Source organism: Plectropomus leopardus, chromosome 3 (genome assembly GCF_026936395.1).
Source record: "Plectropomus leopardus strain MGB_pleo_1.0 chromosome 3, ASM2693639v1, whole genome shotgun sequence".
Lineage (NCBI taxonomy): Eukaryota > Metazoa > Chordata > Actinopteri > Perciformes > Serranidae > Plectropomus > Plectropomus leopardus.
This window is the reverse complement of record NC_142178.1, coordinates 3736328-3750255: the sequence shown is the minus strand read 5'-3', so window position 1 is coordinate 3750255 and position 13928 is coordinate 3736328. Positions and strand designations below refer to the sequence as shown.

The 13928-nt window shown below is 37.6% G+C and overlaps 1 protein-coding gene across 4 annotated transcripts in view; it reads right to left on the bottom strand.

The window, feature by feature from the left end:
• Positions 1-13928, bottom strand: part of rptor (regulatory associated protein of MTOR, complex 1) — a 256587-nt gene that overhangs the window by 49479 nt on the left and 193180 nt on the right. For all 4 annotated transcript variants that reach the window (XM_042484972.2, XM_088075352.1, XM_088075351.1 and 1 more), the window contains exon 22: positions 3824-3942. In XM_042484972.2, coding sequence (XP_042340906.1) covers positions 3824-3942 — 119 coding nt within the window. The remainder of the gene's footprint in view (positions 1-3823; positions 3943-13928) is intronic.

Below are 13928 nucleotides of genomic sequence, written 5' to 3'. Positions count from 1 at the left end.
CCTACTGACACCCACTTACATCTGGCTTTTAAATGCAATGGGAATGCCTGCAATCAGGATTCACACCCGGGTCAAATGACTCTGCAGTAGTCACGGGTATTTATTGCCTCTGGCTTCAATTAGCATTGATGGGAACAAAGTACGCAGTGAACATGGTAATTTCATTCCCTTAACCGGCGAGATGCAATGACGCCCATCACTAATTACGCTCCATCTCTTCCTAAGCAGCTAAAACACCGATACATATTGGTCTGCGCTGAGTTTGAAAGCGAGACATAATAAGTAAAGAGATATATGATGAGAAGAAATCAGTGAAAAAGACATCCGTTCCTACTGCTTTCTCTTTGCCCACACACGCAAGAAAGGCTGCAGTGCCGTGTTCGCTGGCAGTGGGAATGCAGTCTATTGCCTATATTTAGCGGGTTTACTCCAGTTTGAAAAGACAATGTGCATGCGCTAATTTTGGCAGGAAAGGGGTACATGTAGCTGAAGCCAACAAATAAAAACTAAAGCTGTGTGGTAGTGGAAGGGTTAGTTGTTAATGTCTTACGATGTGTTACCTCCTCTACAGAGGTCATGTTTTTGGTTCAGTTTTGCTGTTCTAATGCAGGATTAGGGAAAAGCTGCTGGCCTGATTTTCATTAAACTTGGTGGAGAGGTGTGGAATGGGCCAAGGAAGAACCCATTAAATTTTGGAGCAGATCCGAATCATGACACATATACACAAATTATTTTTCACCCAGGTTAACATCGCAAGATAGCGAATTTGGCTTTGGCGGAGGTCTGTGCCCTTCTATTTATTAATGCATTTTACCAGGTCCATACTTAAGAAGTGAATGTTTTTGCTTTCAAGTTTCAAGTCAAATCTTGATGCAGTGAAAGCTCGAGTCATCATGTTTATCATTCAAATCTGACATGCAAAATGTCTTAAGCCTAAAATTGACAGCTCTTCCTAATAACAGACCGTGGAAATGATGCACTGCGTGATTTAATTGTGTCTTTTGCTGTTTCAGTCATCTGCTATTGGATTAAAGAATTGCTGAAAATCTGTTTGTTTCTATATGTTGGCTGTCAGACTGATCATTTTTATAAATATGACACCACCGTTTGCTCAGCTGACTTCAGGTCTGCAGGTACAGAGAATTCCCACAGACAGCACAGTGCATTAGCTGGTAGAGGAGGACTCGATTGTGTTATATTGTAAATCATGTCCTGTTGTTTTTTATTGCAGTCCAGCAGGGAGTCTCATTGCAGAGATGCAGCTCTGCTGAAGGTAAGTAAGAGGACAATTGGTGTTGGTGGTGGGAAGCTCATGCCATTTTGCCTCGGGGTTAGGATGGGTGGTGGACTATAGTGGTTATTATGGCTCCTTAAGTTACGGCAGCCTCTTTGCTCCGTTCTGCCAAGCCTGGGGGAGTCATTGGCCCTTAATTGCATTTGCACAAAAGTAATGGCCTTTTGGAGGAAGGAAATGCCAGTGGGAGGGAGGGGTGTGTGTGCTGGAAACAGATCTTTTTCACCGCATAACCATGTGGTGGAAGAGAGCTGGCATATAGATACAGACACACAAAGTCAATTATTACAATCCAATTACGTTACACTCTGAAAAAAAAAGTCAAAATGACTCATACTGAGCAGAGCAATGAAAACTCTTCATATCTTGGATCCTCATCATTTTAGGGGAACACTAAAAGAGCACAACATCCTGACAAATGTGTACGTGCTGTGGTAGGAATAAAATGGGTTATCAAAAAACTGCATTTCACGTATGTGTGTGCATTGTGCGGTTGGCTGAAAAGCTATTTTATTTACATGGAGTATTTTATGTATGCAATGTTTGTATCTATAAATATGAGTTCTAATTGAGATAATTCTCTGAATAATTTGGGTCCTCTCTCTTGGTTTCTGAGTTTGAAAGAATGTTGGAGTTTTTTCGCTTGAAAAGTTACAAAATGTAAACTGCAGCTTGCAAGAATGTCCAAACATTGAGAATAATGGTCCGGCCAATATGTTTCAATCGTACGGAAGTACCACTATGAGGAAAATCATTTGTCAGCGACCTTTTTTTCTATGAGCAAAATGAGATGACGTCAAGCTAAAAATAGATCTTGATTCTTCATTTTCGTTGATGAGACGGGACAAGACGAAAATGCTAGTGGCTGACAGTTGGACATTCAGAATGAGAGGAAGGGAGAGGAGAACAGCCAACAGCAAAAGAAAGATTTGAACTTTAGACCCCCCCCCCCCAAAAATTATCTCTAAATTATTTTTTTATACAACTTGCACCCTGAATCTAATTTTTCAAATCTGTATTAGCCTAATTAGATTAGTTAAAAAAAAAAACAATAACAAAAAAAAAACAATTTTTTTGTTGACTAAAACTAGACTAAAACTATGAAGGATAAAAATGACTAAAATGTGACTAAAACTAATAAGCATCATTTCATCTCAAAACTAAGACTAAATTTAAAATCCCTGCCAAAATTAACACTGGTTAGCTTACTTGTATGGAGGACTGAAACCGACAAATACGAAATTAACAAATAAATAAATGAAAATGACAAAAATGCAATATTAATATACTTTCCAATTTAATTTTCTATTTCATTTATCAATTTATTAATTCCCCATTTCATTTTCCATTTTATTTATCAATTTATTTATTTTCATATTTGTTTGCTTATTTATTTATGTATTATTTTCCACTTTGCATATAATTATTTATTATTTATATTTATTTAATTTCCCATTCATATGGGGTATTTATTTATTTATTTTTAAATGTATTTTTTATTTTGTATTTATGTAATTATTTTTTCCATGTATTTCCTCTAAAATATTAACCTGTCCTTTTCCCCCTTTCACCTCGATTCCACATGCATTTCCACCTCGCATTACGCAAAAGAGGTGCTGGCCTATGTGCCACGGGGGTGTCAACTTTTCACTTGTTGTTTGTTTTTGTTATCTTTTTTTATTTATTTATTTTTTAACATAAAAACAAACACAATAATATACAACAGTATCCAATATATATACAGTGCTACTGGTTTCCTCTTAGCCCCGATTAATTTTTAACCATTTGAAACCTGAGCATACTGGTTTACTTTCATTCAAAAGCATGGAGAAGGCAACATAAGCTTAACAAGTCATGGCCCAATAATAAGAAAAAAAGTAATGACAAAGTTAAAAGAAAATTATCTGAAAATAATAATTAAAAAATAAAATTAAGAAGAAAATTACCCAAAAAGTGCTAAAAATAAGACATAATTATTGTTTATGTTTGTTCTACTTTTTCTCTGCCAAAAGTCTAATAATAATAATAATAATAATATAAGTAAAATAATAATATGCAACAAATACCGTTTTCTGGACATTTTTCCCTATTTTTGTGGACAATTTTTTGATATTCCTTCTTTAAAAAAAACAAAAAAACCTTATACTATCTTTTGGGACATTTCTCACCAAGGTGCCTTTTTTCAAAGGGTCAGAAAGCTTAAAAAGGCATCTGAATGCAGCACAAGAAATGATGTTGATCCAGGTTTCAAGGGGTTAAAATATACTAACATAATTGTGGATGTGCTGTGTGAGTGTAGCAAAAAAGGAGTATGTTATCTAAAGGCAACACAGTATCAGAGGGTTAAATGCACTTGCACTGTGCACTTTAGACCAACATGCTATAGATCATTTAATTTGGGCACTGAGTTTACCCATGCATGAACTGAGCTTTACAGATAAACTTGGCAACAACTCTAAGAATAAATTCAGCCTTGAACGTCTGTGTATGATAAAGACATGCTATTTTAATATACAAACACAACCCTACCTTATATGCTATGCTGTTGAGGACCTTCATGGCCAGATCTGACACTTCTGGAAAAGGGTCTGCAGCGAGGTGCAGCAGCACTCTCCAGATCTGAGTGTAAACACTGTTGAAGGACACACCTGGAAAGTAAAGCAAAGCAAATAAACAAGTTCAACACATCTGATTTTACATGAAAATATAGTTCTTTCTGCAGGCAGAGTTTCAAATGATACACACAAATCATTTACACATTCAGTAGATGAAAACACACACACACACACACACACACACACACACACACACACACACACACACACACACAACGCACCCACCGACACATACATCAAATTCTGGTGTTACACTCATCACTTCCATCCAAGTTCATTAACACAGCACAGCTAACAGCTAAGAGGTAATGCACAATCATCTCATTAGCATCATGCAACCCGCCCCGGTCATTTTCCCCTCCTGCAGTTGTTGGATGTGTGGAGATGGCAGAGGGAAAATGACCTCCAGTGTCAGGTAATGTACATCATTAATCAACACACACACACACACACACACACACACACACACACACACACACACACACACACACACACACACACACACACACACACTACAGGCAGCTGGCTCTCCTCTTCCACTAGAGCTTCATTGCAGTCAACTGTCGCTCTCATCATGAATACAAATGTACAAATGAACAAAGTCTCTTACCGTTGGGTGGTTTTGCTGTCGCAATTCTAACCTTCAGCATTGTTTTGACAGTGACGGGTGACACTTTTTTTCCATTTATCTTCAGTTTATCATTTTTTAAATTGTGATTTTAAACTAACCTCTGACTGTTTGCTCATTGACCGTATTTTCCAGCCCGCCTACTGTCATTTTCTTCCTGACATTACTTTGTTTAGCACAGTCATACCCGCAGGCCAAACCTGGCCCCAAACCATTATCTAAATAACATTAAAAATAAGGTGATTCACACTAAGAAATGCTTTTGTGCTTTTAATATATATAAGATACCCAAAAACGCCCAAAAGTCCTATAAATGTCCTAAAATCCTAAAAACATCCTAAAAACCTAGAAATGTGCTAAAATCCTGTAATCATCCCAAATCCTAAAAACACCTTAAAATCAGAGAAACGTCCTAAAATCCAAGAAATTTCCTCAAATCCTAAACACTTCCCAAAATCCTAAAATCCTACAAACATGTATGGGGCTTCTGCGACTGGCCCGTGGCCTCCTGTCATTTTGCAAAAAGTGGCTCCAAAGCAAAGCAAGCTGAGCTGCTTTAGAGCTTCCACCTGCCAGTCATGTATCTCTTTGTTCCAGCAACAATCTCCCTTTCTTCACACTCTGCCTTGTTTTGGGCTTTGACTTTCTCCTGCACGTTGTCTCTGCAGTGCACTGAGCCTCCTTCCTGTTGGTGTGCTTTTTCTGCTCCATTTCCCTCTAAACGTCTCTTTGTCTGTCAGCCCCAATCTGTCGTCTTCCTGGTCTCTCTCAGTGTCAGCCACAGGGATACTGAGAGGTAATAGTCTCCAACTGTTGCCATTTCTCTTTTTGTCTGTTGTTTTCTCTCCTCTTTCCCTCTCCTCCTGCTCAGGCATTCCTCTCCACGCAGGTGGTTCTGTAAACTCGACCTAGGAGGATGACCCCCTCTTATTTCATTTCCTTTTATCATCTCCCTGCTTCCCTTCGACACACAGGCCGAGCCCTGGAGGTGCAAACTCCACAGGGTGCCGTGGAGAAGTGGGAATGACTGAAGCCAGGGCCCTCCTGAAGCTGCAACGCCTCTCCAGAGAGAGCTGAGGGGGATCAATGATCCCAAGCTTCAAAGACAGCAGAGAAAGGAGAGATGAATCCAAGACAGGAGAGGAGGAGGATGAGGACTACAGCTGGGAGACACAAGGATACGATGACCCCTTAACATCTTGCTCAACCGTGGTGGAGCACAGTTTGAGTCATTATGTCTTATATTGGAAACCTGCTGCTTTCAGACGCCATTCACAAGGATTTAACCTTTGAACCCAGAGCATATTGATGCAATTTCTTTAAAAAAACATGGAAACAAAAAGGCAATGAGCAACCAGCAACCTGTCTAGAAATGTCCTGCAAGTTGCAGGAAATCAGTAGATTCAGAAAATTCTTTTTTTAAACTGTGGAGAAAAAAAGTCCAAAAACTATATTTTATGGTTATTCTATTCATAATTCCATATTTAAATCATTATGTTTCAAAATCATTACAATTTATATATATATATATATATATATATATATAGGATTTTTGACAATCTAAAATGTGGTTTAGCAAGCAATTGAGTTGTGGTAAAAGCAGTGATGCTAAGACAACAAATTTACATTTTTTATGAAGTAAATAGGTTTAATATTTACTTTACAAGAGAGGATGAGGGCCATGTTAAAGAAAAAAAGTTAGATTTCTAGAATAAAGTTATAATATTAAGAAAGGAAAGTTAATTTTGAGAGAAAAGTTGTAATTATTTGAGGGCAAAACTTGTAAATTTTCTAGAAAATAGTCGTAATATTACAAGATTAAAATTGTACATTTACAAGAAAAAAAGTCGTAATGCTATGATATTAAACTTGTGATTTTATGAGAAATAAAGTCACAGATTAAGACCAAGGGTTGGGTAAAAAAGGCCAAATTGCTCAAATTTCAAAGGGTTAAAACACTGATATTTGATAAGTGAGGACCTTAAAGAGATAAGCAAAAGAAGGAATCTAGAAAGGAGAGGAGCAGAGAGGCCAAGACTAGATATTTTAGAAGCAAAAAGGCAAAAAGAGATGGAATAAGAAGGCAGAGAAGGAACAAGATGGAGATGGAAAGAGAGAGGGAGAGAGAGCGAGTGAGGGAGTTAAAGAGGTGATTAGGCTGCAGCCTGAGGGGCGGGATATGATTAGCGATGGCTAGCCAGCGCGCTACCTGCTGCAGTAAACAGCCAGTTGATAAATGTGAAATATGGTTCCTTTCCCATTTAACCGCCACGCTACATTACAGCTGCACACAAATTACACCGCGCCGCCTCTACACGCTCCACACTAGGGAACGTGACGGCTGACATTACTCACTGGCTCAACGCCACACCAGTGACTTGTCCCGACGTGACACGAGACTCGTGTACGGTGGAGTGGATGTACAGTAGTAAAGATGTTTGATTCAATTATTGTCTAAACGAAGCACTGCATCACTAGCTTTAAGACCTCCTCATTTTTGGCAGATGACATAAAATACTTTGAACACTGCATTTTTGGAGCTGTAAATGGTTGGGGCATAAAAAATGCATCAGAACATTTGGAAGCAAAGGAGAAACTCCTCAGCGAGGCACATTTTAAAGATATTTCACAGGGAGATGTGAGCGCTGTAAGCAGCACCAAATCATGTCTTTGATGCTCTTTAAATGGGAGAGCGGCTCAAAGACACTGACACAGGTACAAGTGGATCTAAAGCCTTGATGTGACAAAAAATAAATGTCAATGCAGATACAGAAAAGCAGAGTTTTAACCTTGAAGCCTTGTTCTGGCATTTGACGGCAATATACAGAACTTATAGTTTTCTTACAGTTTCCCGTCAAGACAGACAACGATGTAAAGGAGCTACCAGGTGCAACGTGTCTTGCTCAAGGACACATTGACTTGTGGACAGGAGCTGGGCATCAAACCGACAACCCTGTGACTAATGGATGACGTGTTCCACCTCAGACCCATAGCTTCCCTTATACCAAAATAAAGTATCTCGACAACTACTGGATGTATTCCTGGCAGTATAGCTGCTTTATGGAGTGCTGATGTCCCAGATCTGGACCCAGCTTTTGGTCCCCTCAGTGGGACAATAGTTTTATTATCATTATCACACAAGTTTATCAAACTTTTTAGAATGACCTGCTTGTTCATTGATATATGCTGTACATTGGATGCCAATAAAACAAAAAAAAAAATCACAGAAATAATATTGGATGTATTTTCATTCAATTTTGTTCCCAAATTCATGCTCCCCAGAGTATAAATGTTAAATTTTTTAACTGTTGCATTTGTTTAAGAGTTTGTTTAGACTTTAACTTTTATTCACATGGCTTTTTGGCTCTCTTAAAAACTAATGAAAATGATATTCCAATTGATAAATCAGATCTGCTTTAAAGCATTCATTGGCATGCTTTTTTAATAATATAACATTAATATTTCATGAATACAGGTTGTCTACACTTTACTGAAGGTGGGTAGTAAGGGACCTGGATAACAGAAAGGGGAGCGCTAATCCAAAAATGGTTTAGAGCCACTGTTCTAGAATATTATAATCTGAATGCGGCATGATGCAATTCTAGAATGTTATAAATCTAGAATGTTATGATGCAATTTATGTTAGTTGTGTAATGTTAGGGTCCGAGAATGTTGCAGTTCTGGAAATTTAAAGTTCTGGAATGTTATTGTTCTAGAATGTTATGATGTGCAGTTCTAGAATGCCACAGGTCTAAAATGTTATCGTCCTCGAATGTTTTGAGGAAATTGTTGAGGGTTAAAATGTAATTGTAGAATGACACCATTCTCAACTGGTATGATGTAAATTTAGAATGATGCAGTTCTAGAATGTTGTACTTTTAGCATGTTATGATGCAATTTTAGAATGTAAGCTGTGAAATGTTGCAGCTCGGAAATTTTAGACTTCTGGAATATTATTGCTCTTGAATGTTATAATGTTATTGTAGAATGTTACAGCTATGAATGTTATGATGTGCAGCTCTATAATTTTAGGTTTCTGGAATGTTATTCTTGTAGAATGATTCATCATTATTATGATTTATATGTAGAATGTTACAATTCTAGAATGTTATTAGGAAATTTTGGAACACTAAAGTTCTAAAATGTAATGATGAAATTTAAGAATTATACAGTCCTAGAATGTGACAATTCTAGGACATTATAATTTAACTGTAGAATGATTCAGTACTAGACTGGTATAATGTAACTGAAGAATGATAAAGTTCTAGAATGTAACAGGTCTAGAATGTTTTTCTTGTGGAATGTTATGATTTAATTGTAGAGTGATACAGTTCTAGAATGTTATGATGTAATTGTAGATTGATACAGGTCTAGAAAATGATTAATTATACATAACATTTTACAAAATGTTATGTGGTAAATGTAGGATGTTACACTTCTAGAATATTATTATGAAATTTGAGAATATTAAAGTTCTAAAATATTATGATGAAATTGTAGAATTATACAGTCCTAGAATGTGACAGTTCTAGGATGTTATGATTTAATCATAGAATGATACAGTTCTAGAATGTTATGATGTAACTGTAGATTGATACAGTTTTACAATGTTATGATGTAACTGTAGAATGAAAGAGTTCTAGAATGTTATGATGCAAGTGTAGAATGTTAAACTTCTAGAATGTTATGATGCAAGTGTAGAATGTTAAACTTCTAGAATGTTATGATGCAAGTGTAGAATGTTAAACTTCTAGAATGTTATGATGCAAGTGTAGATTGATACAGTTCTAGAATGTTATGATAAACACCTATTGTTTACCTGTGTTCTAGCTCCACAATGAGGCTGACATTTTTGTTTTTGTGCTAAAAATCTCAGACGCAATTTTCCTGTAGTTTTAACTAATTTCTTGCATTTGTTCGTGTAATTTCTTCTTTTGTTGCTCATTGCTTTCTTCCCATGTTTGTGAAGGAAATCATGCCAATTTGTTTAGGTTTCAAAGGGTTAACTAACTTGGGCTTAAAGCACAAATTGGGTTACTGATGGTAAACATGGTACATGTTACACAAGGTACAAGGTAGATTTATGGTCTTTTTCCTTAAACATGGTTTAAGGAGAAAAAAAATTAAAGTTGATCCTAAATCCTGCTACATCTTTTCGGTGTCGAAGGAGGAGTTAAGGAGTCTTACAGCCTGGAGAAAGAAGCTGCTCTGTAGTCTGCTGAAAATCAGCACGTTATCAGTGTCACGACAAATTCCATTTTTACATTTGCTTTCTCACACTTGCTAAAGATCTAAACAAACTTTAACTTTGTTCCATCTAACAGTTTGGTTGTCTTTGCCATTCCAGCCTCACAGAGAGCCTGCTGCGGCTCTTACACTGTAATAGGATTTGTACAAATTATAGTAAGGCGGCAAAGACAAACAAAGAAAGAATGAATGCTTAAAATGTAAATCAATAAATCACTACTGCAACTCTGCTCCAACTCCCACACAGTGTTGTTATCCTGCTACTTTCCTGCAGGCCAGTGTCCAGCAGCTGCTGCATTTAGCATTTATGGTTTCAATTTGGTTAAGATGGTGGAATACACAGGCCACTTTACCTCTCGACATTTGTTTCTGTTTGTTTGCAGCGTTAAAACATAGATGTGATAAAAGGGAGAATGTATGCAGCTGTGTACCAAAAGCAGAGAAATGAGTTAATACATTTTTCAGGCGAGATGAGAAACAGAGCCCCACGGGTCTTATGAATAAATCTTCAAACCAAACAAAGATAGAAGCAAATGAGTAAACAATAAAAAAAAAAGTTGCAATGACAAGTGAAGTCTCGGCTGAGTAAGATAATTAAATTTAAGTGACAACGGAAACATAAATGCCAACAGAACATCGAATTCAACACTCGAGTTTGTGTTTCAACCTTTTCTTTATGCTCCTGGATATTGCTCCCAACGTTCATTCATCTGCTCTGCTTGTTTATACATGCAACACACTGCGAGGTGCAAGCAGAAACAAGCACACTGGGAGGCTGGAACTCTCTGCAGCCGTGGCGGGGGCACAGCTTAGTGGGCGAGGGGCCAATATGTCTTTTAACATGTTTACACGGGGACCTCACGCCTGCATTAAAGGCCCACAAGCAGCTTGAAAAAGGTTTAACTGAATATGGAATGCTAAACTTGTGGGATGAAAAGGGTAATGAGAGCAAGCACTGAGCTAGGCTGTTTTTTATTGTTGTTGTTTCGTCAGACATTAACTCCAAAGCTTTGGTGTAACACAGTACCTGTTCCCTAAAAGAAAATACTACAAGAACAGACGGCTTTGATAAACTCGGGATTATCAAATAAATCCCCAGATGAAATGAACTGATGTATCTTAACAAGACGTAGGCCATAAATTCAATATTCTCAATGTAATGTGTCTTGCTCCAGGTGTGATGTATTTAATGACTTTATTGAGAACACTGAGTATAAGCTGTCTTATTTTTTTTAGCCACTGGCATGAGGCTCGCTTCAGTGTTTCATTTTTTCCCCATTCTCTCCAACGGCTCTCTGCCTCTAACAGACACACACACAATAAGCAGGGCTTCTGCAGCGCTCCAAAAACATATTTGGTGACATCTTTTCCATGGAGAACCACTATGACTTGCAATTATTATTAATATCTGAACTTGAGAGCTGTTAGTTTGTTTACAGCTTACAGTGAATTAATCATCATGTTTACTGGTGCTTTGGTCTGACTTAAAGAGTGATAGTGGCTAGTGTGAGCAGGTGGGGCTTTGTGCTTTTCTGCAGAGCTCCAATTGCAAATATTTAGTCACATTTTGTGACCACGGAGCCCCAGAGCGAATTGTAAATCTTACAAATGAATGAAGTGGAGAGTTGTTAGTTTGTTTCCAGCTTGCAGTGAATGAATCCTCATACTGCCATAACAGTTTAACTGTATGCCAAATGTTAACATCAAACTGTTGACCAGAGGCTTCATGTCCACAGCACAACCATCAACACTTCTGGCCTGAGACAAGCAAGGTCCTTCAAAAATAAAAGCACCATGGGTTCTGCTCTGATTTACTTAAATAAAACAATACTTTTTTTTTAACAGTACTTAACTTAACTTTGTACTTTACTTTATTTAACAATATAACAGTATTTTGTAAGCTTTATTATAACAGTAGTTTATGTAACTTCTTTTTATGGCAGAAGCAGCTACTTTATTTGTAACTGTAGTTTATTCAATAGTTTTGTATTTTGGTAGTTTACAATAGTTAAGATGAGATTTCAAAATATCAAGATAAAGATCATATATCGTGATACAGCATAAGAATATTGTTGTTATTAAGCCATTTTGCCCAGCCCCAATCTTAACATAGAGAAACTAGAATTACTGTCTTTCCGTTGTATGCCTCCATGAACTCATAAAGTTGTTAAAGTTACAGCCGTGTCTTTGAAAACATGGATGCTTAACAAACATCTTCCCAGCAGCAAAATAGAGGATCTATACAAACAGCACAATTGCAAGGTAGACACCCAAGATTACTGTCACCAATTCAGTATCTGAGTTGAGAGTTATGGCAGTCAGTAATGGCCAGAAAATGTTTTTGCAGAAGATTAAGATGTCACAGTGGAGTTAACCTTTGACCTACTGCATATACAATGTTTCATCACTTCAGAATTTTATCCTGTTAGACATTTGTGTAAAATTTTGTTATGGCCAAAAACATGTGTTGTGAGGTCACAGTGACCTTGACTTTTGACCTTCTGAAATGGATGTTCATGCCAAATTTGAGGAAATTAATCCCAGACCTTCGTGAGATATCACGTTCATGAGATGAGACAAATGCAAGGTCACATTGACCTTTCACCTATGATCACCAAAATCTCATCAGTTCATCCTTGAGTCCAGGTGGAAGTTGGTGCCAAATTTGAAAAAAAAAAATCCTTAAAGGCCTTTTTGAGATATCTTGTTTAGCAGAATGGGACAGACATACAGATAAAAAATCTAAAATTACAATGCCTCAAGACACGGCTATTGCCAGCACAGGGGCCTAAAGAGGGCAGAGAAATAATTTTATCGCATTTACTTTGCATGAAATGACTTTAAAACAAAGTATGTACATGCATATAAGTGCAAATCCATCCAGCTTTACTCAGCAGATTGTGTTAAAGTTGAATTTAACAGCTGAGGAAATTGAACTGTTTCCTCAAAAGACTGATATGAAGCTGAGGCGAGCTCACCAGAGTCCGGTCCACCTAAAATAAGGTGGCCTTCATTTAAAGAACAAATCAAAGAAAACATGCTGAAGAGGAAATTTCATTGGAGTACCTGAACCTACCTTCATGCCAAGTCAAATTCACTGCTCTCCAGAGCTCAATTTACTTTTCCATTCCATTTCCCATTTCCACTCATTTTCCATTGTGCCGTGCAAAAAGCACATATTGGGATGTGACAGGGCGGCTGGGAGATTGAGAGGTGGTTTGAGACTCGAAATGCAACAATGACAAAAAAAGCAAGAGAGAAAGAGAGAGAGGAAAGAAAAAGGGAACCCCCCGTTTCACTTTCCCTTTTCCCGAGGGGGAGGGAGGGAGTTAATGGTTTTCCTGCTTGCACACAAACTGGCTGTCAGGACGCATGGTGGAGCCCGCCAATCACCTGAGAGCGGGGGGTAAATGAGCAGGTTCAAGTTCAGCGTACGAGGAAAAGCACTTTGATGGCCTCGGGTGACTCCAGCTCCTCTCTGCTGTCCTTTACACATCTGAAAACCTTCTTTACACTTCATCTATTCTTGGACTGGGAGCTTTCCTCTCTGTCACCTCCCTCGTTTGAGGCTTTCTCCCTCTCTGGGGGTAGCCTGCAGTCTTCTTCTCTGGTGCCATCAAAGTCTCCTGGTCACTTATTTCCCCCGTTTTTTCCTCAAACTCAGCCCTCTTGGGAGTGTTCATTCATGTAATGGCACTTTCTGTGTGTCAAAGCATGTAACACTGTCCCTGCAGCTGTCTGTGGCCTGCTGTAATGACGCCACAGCCCTGATGAAGTCACCCGTCTATAGATGCACGTATGTCCAGGAAACTATATTTTTAACTACTTTAATTACAAGAAATTAAATAACAATAATGTTTGTTATTACTTTTCTATTTTCCCTCTTCTTTTCAGGATATTTTTCTGGTATTCTTTTTCTTTTCTTTTTTTAAACTAATTTCTGTGGCTCATCACCCTCTTCCCATTCCCATATTTCAAATTTAGATTTTCTGACAATGCAACTTAATTTGATTTTTTTCAAACGTATTTACTGTTTTGTTTTTGCTATCTTGTATATTATAGTTTGAATATTCTATATATCTGCTATCTTTTGCCATATATGTTTACAAATTTTTGCTATATTTGTTTGATATGTGCTCCTGTT